This window comes from Phoxinus phoxinus, assembly GCF_949152265.1.
Source record: "Phoxinus phoxinus genome assembly, chromosome: 25".
NCBI classification, from domain to species: domain Eukaryota; kingdom Metazoa; phylum Chordata; class Actinopteri; order Cypriniformes; family Leuciscidae; genus Phoxinus; species Phoxinus phoxinus.
The window spans coordinates 23,692,042-23,712,050 of record NC_136900.1 but is presented as its reverse complement, the minus strand read 5'-3'; the positions used below and the strand labels follow the sequence as shown (position 1 = coordinate 23,712,050).

General features: G+C 38.3%; 1 protein-coding gene across 2 annotated transcripts in view; it reads right to left on the bottom strand.

Annotated features, from left to right (window-relative positions):
* Positions 1 to 825: 825 nt before the first annotated feature.
* The window catches only part of b4galnt4a (beta-1,4-N-acetyl-galactosaminyl transferase 4a), a 153,299-nt gene continuing 134,115 nt past the window's right edge, over positions 826 to 20,009 (bottom strand). For both annotated transcript variants that reach the window (XM_079604636.1, XM_079604637.1), the window contains exons 10-20: positions 16,454 to 16,597; positions 16,142 to 16,251; positions 14,417 to 14,517; positions 13,911 to 13,984; positions 10,682 to 11,966; positions 9,668 to 10,026; positions 7,733 to 7,886; positions 4,878 to 4,950; positions 3,325 to 3,478; positions 3,128 to 3,254; positions 826 to 1,729 (exon numbers count right to left, since the gene is read on the bottom strand). In XM_079604636.1, the coding sequence (XP_079460762.1) occupies positions 1,615 to 1,729; positions 3,128 to 3,254; positions 3,325 to 3,478; positions 4,878 to 4,950; positions 7,733 to 7,886; positions 9,668 to 10,026; positions 10,682 to 11,966; positions 13,911 to 13,984; positions 14,417 to 14,517; positions 16,142 to 16,251; positions 16,454 to 16,597 (2,696 nt within the window). In that variant the 3' untranslated portion in view covers positions 826 to 1,614. The remainder of the gene's footprint in view (positions 1,730 to 3,127; positions 3,255 to 3,324; positions 3,479 to 4,877; positions 4,951 to 7,732; positions 7,887 to 9,667; positions 10,027 to 10,681; positions 11,967 to 13,910; positions 13,985 to 14,416; positions 14,518 to 16,141; positions 16,252 to 16,453; positions 16,598 to 20,009) is intronic.

Below are 20,009 nucleotides of genomic sequence, written 5' to 3'. Positions count from 1 at the left end.
CTCGGTGGCCAGTTTGTAAAAACAAATAAAAACTATAGTACATCACTCTAAAAAAATGCTGGGTTGTTTCAACCCAATTTTGGGTCAAATATGGACAAACCCAGCCGTTGGGTTCAATTTTTAAATTACATTTTTAACCCAACGTTTGGGTTTGTGCATATTTGACCCAAATTTGGGTTGAAACAACCCAGCATTTTTTAAAAGTGAAAGTCTATGCACTTTAAAAAAATAAAAAAATAAGTACATTCAACTTGGATGTTTAAGTCATTTCAACTTAAATTACATTAAACTGACTTTAAAAATGAGTTGAATCTTATTTGAAGGAGTTAAAGCAATGTATAAACATGTTTTTATAACGTATTGATCATATTTTCTTTTTAAATGTATTAATTTAGCAGACACTTTTATCCAAAGCGACTTACAATTGAGGAATACAACAATTAATTCATATTTTTATTGTTTTTTTCACCAAAAAAAAAGTGTTTGAGCGGTAAAGTCTAAATAAACAACGCTTTAGCAGCGGGACTGGTTCAATGTGAATGAATTATACCGCGGTAAATGATACGAGTGGATTTTTCTCCATGTAAACGGCACTTTATAGTTGCGTAACGGTATTTAAATCCTTTATATGCTTCTGACAGCACTTGTCAACATTGTTTAGTTAGGCCTATATTTGTATGCCTTGCCCCATTTCTATTTATTTGACGTAATTTCCTACTTTTTGTTTGTCTGTAATAACTATTAGGAGTCAAAATAATTTTCTGTGGTAAAAGATCCTGGAACATTTCTTTAAAAGTGGACCAAATAATAGTGAAACCTTCCAGATGTTTTTGTCCTAAAACATTTCCTATTCATTCATCTCCATAAAACAATGCTATTCAGGGCCTACACAACGCAGACACTAAAACACCAGGACTCCTTCCTAGCCCCGGAGGGACTGCCATGTTCAATACATCAAAGAAAGGCACACAACTTCTTTTCCTACCAATATACTCGATACGGCATCGATGAGATTAGGTTTAAAGGTCCAGACTGAAAGGTTTCTGCATCTGTGAAACTAATAGAGATTAAACCCATGTTGAACTCAACTGGAAAGGAGAAAAGGAAGCAGACAAACAGACGAACACACAGACCGATAATGTCATTTCTCAGCGGGCCGTTCTGGGTCCGGTCGGGTCCGTAAGTTCAGCAGGACTCGGGAAGGGAAAAGCAAATGGCCGCCTTTACATCATTTCCACAGTTCAAGTGTAAGGCGGCGTCACATCTGAACAGGAAGTGACATTTACAGCTATAAAAGCAGACGTCTAAGAACCAGCGCACATCTAAACCTTTAGACAATCAGTTCAGCATTTAATATCTTAAGTGCAAACCATATTTATGCGACCCGAAGTGCCTGAGCGGCTGGCTTAGTGTAAAATTCACCCAATCTCTTATAAACCTGCAGTGATCTCTCGAGTTTCGCTTCGCTAAGAACTCCTGACCTAACAGACAGAGATACGTACAGTACAAATACACACACTCGCAGTTTGAGTGTGTTGAGTTTGGACACAGCTCCTCGTGTGAGACGCGGCGGTCCCGGGATGTTAGTTTGAAGTCTCTCGTCGAGGGTCAGTTTTATCCTTTGGGGATTTTGCTGGCCTGTGAGTTCCACATGCCTCTCTTCGAGTGATAGAAGTGGAAGAAGTTCCTCAGCCGCAAGCGCTCGACCTCCAGGCCGTTCTGCAGAACTCTGAAAGAGACCGCTTCATTTCGTTATCCGATCTCATTTACATCTTTTATTATTTATTTATAATTAGGCTATTTCATTTTAAGATTTCATTTAAACAGTATTTGATTATATTATGATATAATAACAAAATATATTAAAGTATTATTATTATTAATAACAATAATGACATCCCTGTCAAAGCTCAAAACTCTAAGTTAAATTCATGTTCATATAATTTTTTTTTTGTCAAAAACAAAATCAAATAGTCAATATTATCACTGTATCTTACTGTTTTAAAATATCTCAATTCAACATCATAATTTTATTAATATTTATTAATAATTAAGTTAAATTCATATTCATATTAAGAAAATCATATATTTTTTGTCAAAAACAAAATCAAATAGTAATCATTTTTATAAAAATAAATTTTATTTATCAGTAATAATATAAATATTATCACTGTATTTTACTGTTTTAAAATATCTCAATTCAACATCATAATTTTATTAATAATAAATGTTTTATTTAACATTATTTTTATTACTAACAACAGCAGTAATATTGACTGTTAAAATATCTCAATACAATATCATAATTTGATTAATAAATTAATTTGTATTTAAGATGCTATATTATTATGATTATGATTAGTATAATAATATTCTCTTTCAATCAATTTTATAATTGTAATAATAATATTAATAATAATTACATTTATTTAACACATTGATTTAACAACATTATTATTATTTATATTATTAACAATAAAAACATCCCTGTCAAAGCTAAGTTCAATTAAAGCATAATTTTAATAATAATATTAATTAAAAATAATGTATTATTATTATTATTGCTAAAACAACAATAATACAGTCACTGTCAAAATATCTCAATTCAATATCATCATTTTATTAATAAAAACATTTTTTATTCAACATGTTATTATTATTATTAGTGTTAGAATAATAATACAAATAATAATAACAATAACAAAAACAACATTACTGTCAAAATCTATTTCAATCCGATATAATTGTAATAACAATATTAATAATAAAATATGTATTTAACAATATTAATATTACTACTACTAACAACAACTACAAAAATAATGTCAGTCAAAATCTCTCACTTCAATATAACAATTATAATAATACAAATAAATTATTATTATTATTAATAACAACTACAATATTAATGTGACTGTCAAAAATCTTTAATAATAATAATAATAATTATTATTATGAACTATAATATTATTAATAAGAATACTAACAACATTGTCACTGTCAAAATCAACATCAAAATTTTAATAATAAGATGAATAATCACATTTTAATAATAATATCATCAACATCATCCTAAATTGAATTGTAAAAGAATAAAAGAATAGTATTCGGTGTAAAATCCCAGTACCTGTCCAGTAGCTCCCAGTCCTCCCCCCCCCAGCGGTCCTTAAACTCCTCCGTGTTCATCCCACCAATCTTGTCAAAATCTGCTTTGTAGATCCCGAACAGGCCGAAGCCGTTCACTTCCCAGTAACCTGCAGCGACAGAGACACGTGTTAGTCAGCGCAGCGTGAGTGTGTGTGTGTGTGTGTGTGTGTGTCGCACCGTCAGGCTCTCGCGGCGAGCTCCCACAGCCCAGTCTCATCACGATCGGGGCGAACACCAGCTTGCCCTCCACACAGTGCTTCCTGATGTTCTCCAGGATGTTCAGAGGGAAATGAATGTGCAGGTCACACAGAAACACGATACTGTGCCTGTCCTGTAAACACACACACACACACACACACGGAGAGAGAAAACACTGTCATCTATGAATCACCAGTCACATTCATACACTTATATACCATATTACACTAGAAACTTCACACCGACTCGTCTCCGTGAACAGTGACTCGCCGCAAACGTTCAGAGCCTTAATCTGCATTTTATGAAAGTTTATCTTCTGCAAATTGATTGTAAAGTCATGTGAAAAAAACAAACACGATTGAATATTGCTGGTAACTTAAGGCAACTAAATACAGTAGTGTCAACATTTGAAGTGTAGTGTGAACATAATGTAGATGTGTCCAAAAAAGATCAGGAAGTAAAATAAATAGAAAACATTGTAATAGAACACAGAAGCAAAAGTGACATATATATATATATAAACCAATCTGGGCATGAGGACGGGACTAAGCATCAACAATCATTCCTGTTTGGCTCAGAGAAACAAACACCATTGGTTTCTATGACGAATAAATGCTGATAAAAGCACATAAAAGCCGTGAATCTCCTCTTTACGGGACTTTTTAAAGCATACAGATTGGATTAGCGGTTCAAAAGTTATTAAACATTTAAGAACAATAGTTATTTTTAGCCGCCGGCGGCTGTACAGGTCTTTAAGGGTTAAGAGTAATTCGCTGGTGAAGTGGATTTACTTATTGTAGAGTTAATAAAGTTATCATGAACATTGTAATGTTTGAAGCGGATGTCACAACAAAATGTCAGTAGACCGGGGAGATTTTAAAACGAGCGGTTCATTCATAAATCCGTAAGATCTTTCCTTCATGCAAACCGGAAGACAGAAACACAGCGTGCGCAGCTCTCAGTCTGAGTCGTACAGGAGTGTGTGTGTGTGTGTGTTGGTCTGAGTCTTACAGGAGTGTGTGTGTGTGTGTTGGTCTGAGTCTTACAGGAGTGTGTGTGTGTGTGTTGGTCTGAGTCGTACAGGAGTGTGTGTGTGTGTGTTGGTCTGAGTCTTACAGGAGTGTGTGTGTGTGTGTGTTGGTCTGAGTCTTACAGGAGTGTGTGTGTGTGTGTTGGTCTGAGTCTTACAGGAGTGTGTGTGTGTGTGTTGGTCTGAGTCTTACAGGAGTGTGTGTGTGTGTGTTGGTCTGAGTCGTACAGGAGTGTGTGTGTGTGTGTTGGTCTGAGTCTTACAGGAGTGTGTGTGTGTGTGTTGGTCTGAGTCGTACAGGAGTGTGTGTGTGTGTGTGTGTGTGTGTGTGTGTGTGTGTTGGTCTGAGTCTTACAGGAGTGTGTGTGTGTGTGTGTGTTGGTCTGAGTCGTACAGGAGTGTGTGTGTGTGTGTTGGTCTGAGTCGTACAGGAGTGTGTGTGTGTGTGTTGGTCTGAGTCGTACAGGAGTGTGTGTGTGTGTGTGTGTGTGTGTGTGATTACCTCTATGGTGTCCACACCGATCTGTAATCCGGCAGAACGTTCAAAGTTTCCTTCCCTCCTCAGATATTCATATCTGTGTCCAAAAAAAGTCACTCAGATAGTCAATATAACATTACATTATATAATGTACATTAGTGTTTAAAATAATATAAAAATATACATCAGTATATTAGATATATGTACTGTATATTAATGTAACATGTTAAAATCTCAATATATAGGGCTATTATGCTTTTTTATATTTATAAAACAAATTATGTTAAAATGTACCTACATTTTTAATGTAAAGATTATGCGCAAGAATGAGTCCGATACGATACTTACATTTTTGGTACTCGCCGATACCAGCATTTTCATTGCATTTGTCATTTTGTAGTTTAAAGATAATATTTAAATATAATAATTTAAATAAATAATGATTATATTATTTAAATAATTTAAATATAGCCTAATACTTATTTTTTAAAATATTGGGTAGAGAAACCAAAGAATATGAATCATATTAGTTGGCTTAACTTGTTTAGCAAATAGATGTTTTCTTCAGTTATTGTCATGCTTAAAGGTACAATATGTAAGATTTTTTAAATAAAATATCCAAAAATCACTTGCACAGTGTGATATATTTCCTGCTGTTGTGTACTCACAATTTCCCAAAATTTCACAAAGATTTTTAATTTCAGAGAAATTCCAATTTTAAATAATGGCTCGTCCTGAAAAAAAAGTTGCCTGTCAATGACGCAATATCCGCGTTATCCCTGGATTCCGCTCGTAGTACTCGGTAGTACCATAGACTAGTAGGCCTACTGCCATAGTAACCATGGCGACAGATGTGGACAACTGCGTAGTGCGTAACGTCTAGCTGCACGCTGTTGTCGTTTCGTTCAAACATTATGGACATGGCAAGCAGACTTTGGGACAAAAGGAGAACTAACACGAGGATCAATATCAGCGCGGTGTTTTCGAGACGCCGAGAGCTAGCGTCCGCGACTAACTTGGACTTGACAGAGACGCCGCTCTCACGTGTACTTTATTAGGCAGGTGAGCAAATGTACATAAAACTAATCAATGTTATATAGCTCAACATGATGAAATGTTAGAATATGATCTGTATGTATTCTAATGTTGATCTAGCTTACTGCTAGTCTCATATCCATCAAACTAACACATAGAATAACATTATACCTTTCAACACACTCAAATACAGTTTAGTGTGATAGTGTAGAGCGAGTGAACAGCGCTGCGTTTCCTCACAAGTTTAATTCGTCTAATAAACTGACCTGTGTGAGTAATATTTCTGCACTTACGGGTAGGCTAGTAACTAGTTCGGTTGAATGAAATGTCCGTATTCCTTTGTATCCGCGGGACTCGCGTGTGGCGCTGATAACTGTCTCTTATTAGCAATCGCGCCTGCTTCACACCACAGTCATGTTAAAAACATTAATGTATTCACTCATCCATAAACATTATTAGATCCATCGGCCTGACGACAAGTTCCATAATTCAGTAGAAAACGTTGCGTCATCAACCTACGCCTTTGTTATTGTAAGAGGTTAGCGACCCCTTGCGTCGAAAAAAAATTACATATTGAATCTTTAATTATGCCTGTTAACGTGTAGTACGCGCTTCTGTTCACTGTTCATTCTATTGCTCTATCGATATTTCATCTACAGCGCACATTTAGAGCCATAATCACACAACGTTTTCCTGTAATAATGTACGAAACCACGTTATACATAAATCACGTAACATTTCATGTTTTTACTCAGAATACAGATAGGCTACTAATCTCCTTTACTCTCAAGTAACATTAGAAATTGGTGCACCGTTTTACTGTCTTTGGTATTTAAATATCAAACCGAACTACACACTTTTTAGCGATGTATATTCCTCTGCACGTGTGGTATCGGTTTTTGGTATCGGAGCATTTTAATACGAGTGCAGTATAGGTGCATCCCTAGTGAAGACAATATATTGGGTTCAGAAAATGTTAAGTAGTAGTCCAGTAGGGGTGGGGGGAAAAAATCGATTCTTAGATGCATCGCGATGCGGATGTGGACGATTCTGAATCGATTCACAAATGGCAAAAATCGATTTTCAAAAAAAAAAAAAAAAAAAAAATTTTTTTTTTTTTTTTTTTTTTTGAAAATCGATAATAACGTAATATTGACGGAACGCAAAAGAAGGAACTCTGAAACGTGGAAACAATATTGTCAAAGCTTCCACCCGGCTCGCAAAGGGCAAAGCGCATTACACAATCAGTCGCAACTTTTTATGCCAAGGATTTGCATCCAGTCGTTGAGAACCAGGGCTTTCGTGCTATGTTGCACACTTTGGAGCCGAGATACAACGTCCCATCTCGGAGATATTTTACAGACACAGCGATCCCCACACTCTACAACAAGACCAAAACCGAAGTCATGGAATCACTGAAGAAAGCGGGGAGGATAGCTGTAACATGTGATGCGTGGACATCCGTATTTTATGTTAATAGAGATTCAGAATATGTTGAAGTTTGTTATAATTTGTTATTGTTGTGATTTTTACTGTAGTGAATTTACTGTTGTGAAATGGAAAATCAATAATCGAGAATCGTTAATAATCGAAAATCGACTGTAATCGAATCGGGACTTCAATAATCGTAATCGAATCGAATCGGGAAATCAGACAGATTAACCACCCCTATAGTCCAGTGTCAAAAATTCAGTCTCTCAATTAATGTGCTCATAATACGTATACAATATTTAGCAAATTGCTGTTTAAAATAGTTTTAGATGGAGTTTAGCACAATGTCAATTACCTATATATATGTAAACTTCTATATAATGAATATTGTGTATGAGCGTGTGTTTGTGTACCTGGGGACGGAGCTTTCTCGGAGGGCCTGTTCCACATCCATGTCTTCACTCTGGAAGTCCACAATGATGATGTTAAAGTTGTTGTCCTTAGTCTCACGGTGCAGGAGCTCCATGTCTGAAATGAACTGCTGAACCCAACGAGCTTGATTCTTCACTGTAGGAAACATCGACAAATACATTATTAGAATATGACATAATATTTACACATCAGCCATATCAAAGATTCGCTTTTTTATTTGCGTCACAAAACAAGTCACTGAGCTTGAATTGCAAAAAAATCTGTTATTTACTGTATATAACAATCACTAATGTGTATACTTCAAGTAAGGCTCAAATATGATCCTGCTGTTCTATAAATTAATCTTATTTAAGGCTCTTGAGGCATCGAGCGCTTCATTTTGTACATTATGAACCTGTGGACATTTAAAAATGTAGTCCCAGTTGGCCTGTCAAGCCAAGACCCACATGGGTACTAGTGTTAAATTGTTATTAATACAGTTCTATTAAACCAAAAAATTTTTTATCTATGAGTGAGTGTTATATAATACGGCACTATGCACATGGCATGCAGATGAAAAAAAAGTACACACACACACACACACACACACACACACACACACACACACACACACACACACACACACACACACACACACACACACACACACACACACACACACACACACACACACACACACACACACACACACACACACACACACACACACACACACACACACACACACACACGAGAGAGCAAAGGCAGTATTTACTAATTTCTACCCGAGTTTTAAGTAAATCGAGCGCAAAATATAATAATTAGTTCCTACATTTTACCAAGTTTGCATGCTTGTTTAGAATGTTATGTCACATGTGGTCACCAATTTTCATGAAGTTCAGAGTTGTCGGTTAGGATTTAGAGGCTTTAAATATATTGTATTTACGCCTGATTGTTTGAGAGTCAAGGTGCGTTCACACTACAAGCGACAAAGCGACACGTTACTAGTAATTTCAATGGGGAGCGGGCGTTTTCTGGGGCGTTTCTGGCGACGCGACAAAGTTGAGATCCGTTTAACTTTATGCAAATGAAGAGCGACTTTCGGGAGCGACAACCAATAGGACTGAAGTCAGTGGAGCGCGTGATCATCCGTCACTCTCTGACAGAGGCAAGTTGAACGAGAAGCTAATTTTAGCCGTCAGAAACTGTGCTATAAGTTGATATATCTCCATGTACATACAGTGGTGTTCACAGTACTGACTCAGAGCCGGACTGGTTTCGTGAACCCATATAGACCGGGATTTGCCCGTTTGTTGCAGTTAAATAGCCGCGATGGCAAAAAGCACTCACAGTTTCTCGTTCATCTTTAATATTATGCATGTTATACTGATTCCATTTATATTTCGAATTTTCCTTCCAAAATGTTTGTTTGTAGTGGCAAGAAAACGGATTTGTTGTCTACAACATGGAGAAACATCCGTGAATGTCACTCACAAACATTACTAGGCAACCAGTAGCGGGAACGCCCACTAGCGACCGCACCGCCAGCCACTGGCGACCTGCAGCGACGAAGTCACTTGTAGTGTGAACGTAGCTTTATGAGCCATTTCGTACTTTGGACCACTGTAGCGCCCCCGTCAGGCCGATCGGGCCGAGCCTTTGTGACGTTGTAGACGGTGTGAGTACTACCAGCCCTCAAAGTTTCAAGTCTCTACGTCTTACGGTTTGGTCTGCCTGATCATTTTAAAAGGGGGAATGCTGATCCTTGGGCAATTTAACAATTACAATATGGTTTCAGCGTTTCGCGCTTGAACCCCTAAAAATCAAAAGCAAGAATGAAAATTAAACCAGGTCCCCGTTTTGATATTTAGTTACCGTGACATAAGATACTCATTAGGTACATATTTTCAGAAAAATAGATATCCATTATTACTTACCTGGCACCACAAAATGCACCATGACATCCTTTTTCCACTGCAGCATCACCGGCTGGCACAGCAGGGGTTTGGCATACACTGTGCCCCCCTGTGGGGTGGTGTGGGCCCCACGGGTAGGCATGCGAGATGCCGGAGCCGGTGGACTGGCGACAGGGGAAGAGGGGGATGATGCTGTGACCCCTTCCATATTCTCCAGACTGTCTTCTACCCGGCCACGGTGCAACAGCATGTAGATGTACTCAGAAAGACGCACCACTTTACGGCCTCTTTCCATTAGCTCCAGTTCTATCAGGTAACGGTTACCGCGAGCAGAGTCACGCCGCTTTTCTACGTTTATGATTCGGAGGAGAGTGTAAATCCTGGAAAAGATGGAGAGAGAAAGATCAACCAACGGTTGTACAATGACTTGAAATGTGTCACCAATGGTGCATCTGGTTTTGGTTGGAGGATAGAAATATTAAATATAAATAAATAAGGTGGCCATTTTTAAGAGTAATTACAGCAATTATCTGTATTGCTGATTGGCTATACTAAGAGAGGATAAATAAATAAATGTAAGAATAAAATAACAAAAATGCAACTACAAATATAAAATGTGGACACAAAAATATTCCAAATATTTTTCCAGATAAGATCCCAGCACACATTCACACTTGTGTGGGCAACGATTAATCACGATTAATCGCATCCAAAATAAAAGTTTGTGTTTACATAATATATGTGTACTATGTATAATTATTTTGTATATATAAACACACACACACACATGCATATCTTTTTTCTTAAATATATACATGCATGTGTGTGTATTTATATAAACAAAATAATTATACATAGTACACATATATTATGTAAACACAAACTTTTATTTTGGATGCGATTAATCGTGATAGTTGGTAAAGTTAAACAGCAGAAATAGAAACAATAAACAAATACGTGAATACAAATATATAATGTCTGAATACCGATGCTTTACCAATTTATCTGAAACTAAAATACTGCTATGAGCCTCACCCTCCATTGCGTTCGTTGAGTTTCTCCATGTACTGCGCAAGTACATCCACCACTTCGCTCTCGGACAGCTGCAAGTTTCCAGACACGTTACACCGAAGATCGTTCCAGTCAGAGCGCAATGTCTCAAAGTCCATGCTGTTGACGGAAAACGTCCTCTGCCAATTAATGGCCTCCTCTGCCCACCCAGGCCGAGGCTCCACATCCTCATAACTATATTCCGACAGGCCTCCGTCCTCCTCCGGTTCAGGGTCTGTGTCTGGCCGCTGCTGTTGGGACTCGGTAATCTCGGAAGTGTGCAAGTAGGAAGTGACGTGGAGAGGTTTGGTTGGAAGCACGTTCTCAGAGGAGTTATTAGATGGAGCCGGAGGAGGTCGAGCCGTTGTGATGGGCCTCAGGGAATGATGGTGTTTTTCCCAGACGCCTCGTATCCTCTGCTCAAAACGGCTCGGGATTGCTGCTCTGTTTGGGGCCACGGGATTTTCCGCTGGCTTGCTGAAGTTGGGGCTAGCTGGAAAGACCTTGTTCTCCTGCAGAGGAGACCGTGCAAATAACTGGGATGCACGTAGAGGTCCTTTGCTGATCTTTGGTTTGGCACTGAGGTTCACCACCTTTGTGGTTTTGCCATTCTGATACAGGAAAACGCCAGGGAAGACCTCTCTAGGATGGCGTGAAACAGGACTTTGCTTCTCCTTGGCTGGTCGAGGTCTTGTGACGTAAATTTTGTTGTCCTCCTTCTTGTGTTCCTTGTTGGTGTGGGTGTTTCCAGGATTGTGGCTGCTGTCGTGAGCGTGGTTGTTAACTAGGGAAGGGACGGTGTGGGCAGGAGTGCCGAGGATTTGCTTGGCTCGACTGTTGAGAGCTACCAATGAGGATTTCGGCGGGAATAACAAGGCTGATCGGCTTATTTTGGGAGAACGATCTTCTGACAAACCCTCTTTGAAATCCCGGAGATCTCTTTGAACCCAAGTGAGATAACGACTTTGCACCACACTCTCACTTTTTGGTAACCCTACCTTAGCCTGATGGTCTAGCGTGTCTTGTTGTCCTACTGTGCCTTGATGTTGAGCCACTTGCCTTGCACTTGTGAAAAAGTGTCTGTGCTCTCTCCTCAAAGCTGGGTTGTCGGACTCTACCTCGTTTCTCTCCAGAATTGTGGGAGCAGGCTTATCAGAAGTGGTTACGGTCTTACTTGATTGGCTAGGTTGGACGGTCTTCTTTGCTGACTGGGTGCCAACAAGTTGTGCTTCATCATCAGGATCTGCCCCCTCTTCTTCTTCAAGAAAATCTAAAGCAAAACACCAAAAACACGAATCAGATTCAGAACGATGATCAAAACATAGATGGAGTAGATCGAGTCCATCAACACCCTAAAGCGTCACAGTTCTGTACCTCGTCCTGGGTCGATATTTCATTCTGTAACATTAGGCAGTTGTGATTTATATGCTGTTAAATGTTTGATGATCGCGCTATTTTACATGTGCATAAGAAGTAATTCTATCACTTGTTTCTGCTTCTTCTTCACCTGTGTTTTGATCAGAAGATTCTATACTCTTTCAGAAGATGCGCAACATCGCCCCCTACCACACAACAGTGCAAAAATAGATTGCTGGAAAATTCCGTCAATGGGGGGGAAAGAGTTAATAATATTTTTTATTTTTATATAATATTTTATTGAAAACTGCACAGAGCAATAATGTATAAACTTTTATTATTTGCATAGTTTATATCTTAATTATGATCAATTATACACTATTTACCAATGAGATAATAGCAAATGTGATTCATTTATTGGTACGCTGTATCCCTCTAGCACCAATTCACTATCTAATACTATGAGTCTATCTCTATTATTATCACTATACGATGAATCATTTCTATATCATGATATCACTGCTCTGAGTTTTAGTATTATTATTATTATAGTGTATTGCATTGTATTTTAGTGTTATTGCATTACTGTATTGTGTGATATTTTCTTTAAATCGAGGTAAGTCTGTTATTTTGCATTATATAGTGGGTGACATTTGTATTATCAGAGGGGATATTTCCCATTAAACCATGAATCTAAGGCCTGGTTTCACAGACAAGGCTTAGATTAAGCCAGGATTAGGCCTTAGTTCAATTGACCCTTCGCAGGGAGTTTGATTGACAGGTGATCTGACCAATCATACTTCGCCATCCGCCATTTTGTCCGACAAAGCAGTCAGGAGAGTTAGTAGATTAACATGGGAGGATTTGAGCTTGAGAAGCGGAGTGTGCTGACGTCTTTCCGCGGTTAAAAACAACATTCCTTCTGATGTTCATTCATGTTTATTTGATGCTATAAATGAACTAGAAGGAAGAGATGATCGGTTCACGAGCGGCTTTAACTGAGGCGACACAGCGATCTGTCACACACATTAAAGAGCCACAAAACACTATTTATTGTTTACATTTCTTTTTAAAAATGACCAAATTTGAAAGGTGAGACTTTGTTTAATATGTTTAATATCAAAAGTAACCCGGTCTGTGTCTGTCAGTGTGTCTGTCAGTGTCTCTCTGCTCCACGATGTGTTTTTCACTGCGTGAGAACATGGTGTGTGTGTGAGAGCGGCGTAGCTTGTCGGACATAGCAACAGTAACTAAGGGGGCCGGGTCTTTGCGAACGGTCAATTAGGACGTTTAAGTAGATTTAATAAAAGTGCCTTAGAAAAAAACATTGGTGTGCATTTTGAGAGAAAACAATGTCATGGACAAATTTTAAGTTTTAATTGTCAGTGCAAATTGCTTAACAGCTCAAACAGGCATTTTAGTCCAGGACTAGGCTAAAGCCTCGGGGAGTGTTTATTGTTTTGGTCTTGTATGAATACATTTAGTCAGAAATTTGTTTATCATTTTAATTTGGCTGTTGGAGTGACCAGGCCTTAACCCTTTGAAAATAAACACAACTCCAGCCATTCATTTAATATCTGGCTCCAACCCAAGGCCATTATCTCCTGATGAATATATCTGCCATGTTGTAATAAAGCAGCTTGTGACGGAACGATGCACTAATGAAGTGTTATTCCTCTTCTGGATCACTGAACACACACACACACACACACACACATGCACACACACACACACACACACACACACACACACACACACACACACACACACACACACACACACACACACACACACACACACACACACACACACACACACACACACACACACACACACACACACACACACACACACTCACCATCGGGATTAGGGAAGAAGAATGGCCTGTCATCTTTCTCCTCATCCATCTTCATGTATTTATAAAAGCCAAACCTGTTACAGAAAGAGATGGAGAGAGAAAGATCCATAAGTCCATGAAAGAGAGAAATATCATTTTTAGTTTAGAGAACTATATTTACTCATTTATTTTATGTTCAGTGCTCATCTGCGATTACATTTCAAGAAATCCAAATTAAAGTCAACATGAAATAAAAAACAATATTTCATTATAAAATGTGTATTTCGGTATGTATTTTTTAGCAAAACATGATATATTTCTTCATATCTGAAATTATTTCTGCTGATGTGGGCCTAACATCCAATCAAGTAATTTCCAGCTGAATATTTTGTTCAGCTGGAACAAAACTATACACTTACACTTAAAACAAAACCACTTAACTATATTGTATATACTCTATAATTACAGCGGATCAGTCTTTGAATAGAATTAGCATTAATGTCATTACAATCTACACACAAGCTTACTTCTCCAGATAGATGGGCGACTCTCTGTAGAAGCACTTGTTTTCTCTCTCCATGTGTGTGAGGCGAGTGAAGTCATTGGGATAGACAAAAGAAAGATAAACCTGCGGACAAAACACCAGGCATGATACCCTGATCATTAAATTGAAATGTCACTGAAGGAATAAGTAACAGCATAATGTGTATGCTGCCTACTTCTTCTTCTTCTGAAATATCATGTGAAAGTAGTATGCAAGAATAAACAACACTTTAATTATTCTGTATTTCTTGCTTAATTAAGCAAGTGGTATAGTTTCATCAGGAATCAAAAACAGTTATTTTGGACTAATTTTGTGTAAAATCTCTTAACTTTTGGCATTCAAATCACAAAATGAGTCAAGAAGCAGACCTTTGATATTTCCTCCAGGTTCACTAATCGCAAATGCAAGGTCAAGTCAAGCACACTGCATTGTGACATAGTATAGTCCACACAGTGTGCTTTGATTGAACATAGCACTTTTTTGTTTGTTTTTTTAACTAATGGTCAACCATGTCATTCAATGCAAGCGTTGCAGAGTAATTAATTAAATGTAAAAAATGGCATATCAAAATGTCAACCCGATCTCACCAAATGCGTCTATATAGCACGCAGTGTGTTTATCGTGTAATATATACGCGAAAATGAGTTTTTACGTGCATAGTATACGCATGGATAGCACATGGTTGGGTTTAGGGTGGGGTAGGGTGCGTGTGTATTATACGCTTGGGTAGGATTAGTGGTGTGGGGTGCGTGTGTATATCACGAAATTAAGTGCGTATCATATGCACGCGCAAAACTGCGTATCATATCCACGTAAAAGCTAATTTTCGCGTATAAATTGCACGATAAACACACTGCGTGCTATAGAGACGCATTTGGGTGACTCTCTCTCATTTTAAGCATTGTGAAGTCTGATTCATTATTGAATCTTTGTATTCATTTAAATGAACTGATCCAAAACTAAACGAAAAACAAAACACAAAACTAAAATAAAACTAAAGATTAGGGAAAAAAATACACAAAACAAAACAAAACAGCATAGAGAAAATTACATACAGTATAATCCATATGTGACCCTGGATCATAAAACTAGACACTAAACAAGTCGCACGGGTATATCTGTGGCACTAGCCAATGATCGTACGGGTCAAAATTATCCGTTTTTCTTTTATACCGAAAATCATTCGGATTTTAAGTAAAGATCATGTTCCATGAAGATATTTAGTCAATTTCCTACCGTAAATATATAAAAACACTATTTTTGTGAGTGGATGCAGGACAATCGTGAACATAAATGCACAACTTTAAAGGAGATTTTCTCAATGTTTATATTTTTTTGCTCCCTCAGATTCCAGATTTTCAATAGTTGTATCTCGGCCAAATATTGTCCTATCCTAACACACCACACATCGATGAAATGCTTATTAATTTCAGGTGATATATACATCTCAATTTCAAAAAATGTACCCTTGTTATGACTGGTTTTGTGGTCCAGGGTCACATACAGTATAATGCCACTCCAAACACTGTGATTGGCTTTTATGGTATGCTTGCAATTACATTTTTCAGCCAAAAGAGGTCAGTAATCACACATGCAAGTTTAGTACACTGCAGCATCAAGTCCATAAGGCAACAGGTGCAAGTAAATTGTTAAGCCTTTTCTGCTATAATATTTGGCACGTGTGCATTAACGTGTGTGTTATACTCACAAACTGCAGGCCTTGATAGCGGGCAATAGGGAAGTCTTTGACCACATATGTTGGCGAGTAGATACAGGAGGGCAATACATTTTCAAGATGAGCAGGGTCAATCATGGGGACTGTGAAGAGTATTGTGAGAGAGGCAGTTAGATATTACCAGAGGAACATTATCAAATTAATTATTTATTGAATGCAAATGCAAAAGACAAAGGGTAGAACGATATTTTCAGAGGACATAAGCTCAAGAGCAACAGAGAAAGAGATAAGAATCAAATAAACTGTGAGTAGAAAGGGGATCTGAGGAGAAAGAGAGAGGCTCACTGTTGTAGAAGGTGTCGCGGGGGTCCGGTTGCAGCATATCGGCGCCATGTTGGCTGTGGGTGCGGGTCTGTGCTGGGACGGGCCCGTGGCTGGCCAGAGTCTGAGGAATGTGATCCACGTGGTTCATCTTCAAACTGCTCTCATCTTTCACAAAGAGAAAACAGGAGAATGATAAATGGAGATGAATAGCTATTGTTTATGAACAATTGTTTATTTGCAATTATGATTGCAAATAAAACTTTAAACTTAAACTTTTAAACTAAACTTATGAACAGTGTTGGGGGAAATGCATTACAATTAACTTGAGTTACATAATCAGATTACTTTTTCAAGTAACTAGTAAAGTAACGCATTACTTTTAAAATTTACAACAAAATATCTGAGTTATTTTTTCAAATAAGTAACACAAGTTAATTTGTTTTCCCATTTATTGACTGACAGCTCTCCTGTCCTCATGTTGAGACAAATCAAAGTGCAGAGGCGGTGTGTGTGTGTGTGTGTGTGTGTGTGTGTGTGTGTGTGTGTGTGTGTGTGTGTGAACATGAGGGTTATTGTAGTTCTAGACTAAATGTGAGCATTTACTCATCTCACTTGCACAAAAAATATTAAATATTCCTCAAAATGAATAAAATCAGTGAAATGCAGAATCGGAATACTATGCAAACCTCCAAATAACTAAATATGTTAAATAAAACAACTTTTTATGCATTTAATCTCACTTTATTGACCAATGAACTTGCTTCTGACCTTCGATGATTCAGTTTAATAAGCAAAAATGACGATAGAAAGGTTTGCTTGTTTGCTTTCCTCTACTGTACACATGTCCTTCAGTCTGATGATTATTATTTCACTTTTGGTGAGAACGGGTCTTTACATTTGCCCCAAAATATAACTTTTGTGTTATAAAAAAACAAGCCCAGCCCAGGTGGGAAAAGTAACGCAAAAGTAACGTAACGCATTACTTTTCTAAAAAAGTAACTAAGTAATGCAATTAGTTACTCTTTAAGAGAGCAACACAATATTGTAATACATTACTTTTAAAAGTAACTTTCCCCAACACAGCTTATGAATAGGCACTATACAGAAAGACAGCACGTTTCTATTGACATAAAAGGAGGGGACCAGGACATATCTAGAAACCAGAATGAATATCATAGAGAATCAGGGTTGGGCTTTTTGACTTGGGCCAGTAAATAATTACTTAGAGCCCTGGAACTGTTTAGCAACCCCCAGAAAACCATACTGACTGTCTAATAATGCTTTAGCAATCACCCAGAACACACTAGAATACCATAGCAACTGTCTAACATCGTAACAACCACCTAAAAACCTAGCTACACCCTACTGCGTAGCAATCCCTAAAACAGTGCAAATGCCTAACAATGCCCTAGCAACAACCAAAGAACACCCTAACAACTATCTAACAACATCCTTACTGCTTAGCCACCCCAGAAAACAAAAGCAAGTGCATAACAATAGAAACCACACAGAACACACTAACAACACTTGCACCGCAACACCCTAGCAACCATCCAGATCACCCTGGCAAGTGCTTAGCAACACTATAATGTTTAGCCGCTCCCAGAAAACACCCAACCACTAAGAACACGCAATCAACTTTCTAACAACACAGTAATAACTACTTTTCTATCTCCAAAAAAACATAGCAAGTGCCTAAAAATAACCAGGAAACCACACATTGACAATCACCCAACACCCTAACAACTGCTTTGCCCATAACACCCTGGAAAATGCGTACACCGTTTGCTTAGCAATTCCCTGAAAAAAAAAAAAAAAACAACTAGGTCTGTCATGCCATAGCAACTACCCAGCCCTAGCAACATTTTAACACCACCCTAAGCAGAACACCTTAACAATCACTTAGCAATGTCATTACAACCATTCAAAACACTGTAGTAACTACCAAACAACACCCTAAAAATGTCCTAGCAACCACCCAGAGCACCTAGAAAGTACCCATAATAAAATAGCAACCGCCTAACACCATAACAACCACCTAAAACACCATACTAAGTGTCTAGCAACACCCTACTGCTTAGCAACCCCTAGAAAACCGCAAAGGCCTAACAATGCCCTAGCAACCACCAATAACACTCTAGCAGCCATCTAACAACACCCTTACTGCTTAGCCACCCCCAGAAAACAATTGCATAATAATGCCTTAGTAACCACACAGAACACACTAAAAACCACCTAACATCAACAGCAACTGCACTGCAACACCCTAGAAACCACCCAGATCATCCTGACAAGTGACTTAGCAACACTGTAATGTTTAGCAACTCTCAAAAAACTCCCACCATTGCTCAGATAACCACCAATAACACCATAGCAACCGTCAAAACACAATAATAACTACTTATCTACCCACCAAAAAACAAACATAGCAAGTGCCTAACAATGCCCTGGAAACCACACAGAACACAACCACCTAACACCCTAGCAACTGCACTGCCCATAAAACCCTGGCAAATGCATACCGTTTGCTAAAAAAAAAAAAAAAAAAAAAAACCTCTAGGTCTGCCATGCCATAGCAACTACCCAGAACACCCCAGCAACATTCTAACACCACCCTAACAACCCCCCAGGACACACTGGCAACTGCCTATTAATGCCCTAGCAGACACTTTAGGAATCACTTAGCAATGTCCAGACAACCACCCAGAACACTATAGGAACTGCCTGACTACACCCTAGCAACTGCCTAACAATGCCTTAGCAACCACCCAGAACTCACAAGAACCCACCTAACAACCACCCAGAACACTATAGGAACTGCCTGACTACACCCTAGCAACTGCCTAACAATGCCTTAGCAACCACCTAGAACTCTTAACACATTATTGACCATGCAGAACACCTTAACAATCTAACAACTGCCAATGCCAATGACCAATGCCCTAGCAACCACACAGAACTCTCAAGAACACACCTAACAACCCCCTGGCAACTGCTTATCCAGAACACCCTAACAATCGTGTAGTAAAAACCTTGGCAAATATTCAGGATAACTTTGACAAATTTACCTATGCCAATATGCAGTCTGTTAAGCTCAATGAAAATGCCTGGCTAATATGTGGGTCACTCCACATCAGAGACAACACAGCGTCCAGGTGACAAATGATGGTGCCACCCTTCAAAAGATGAAGACCCCTCCACACAAATGAGACGGGCTTTGATGTGCGCTTGAAACGCAAGAGAGAGCAGAGGTGGCTGTTGTCACACACTCCGCTCTTTAATGTGTGTGAGATGAACACTGTGAAGTGCTTAAGCTCTGTGTTACGTTCAAAGGGAGTTCACATGAAGGTCACAGAAACCAGCAGCTGAATCCAAACCAAGAACCAAAGCGAAGAGGAACATACTCAAGTATTTAATATTACAAAACCACTAATGTACTAAACAAGAACTTTCCATTCAGGCCCTAGGCTATTTTTAAAGCACCACAGCAGAACTAGGTGTTCAAAATATACATTTCTCACACATGCAAATGAGGCACATAGCTAGCGGTGGCATGCTCTATTTTTGCAGAATATTT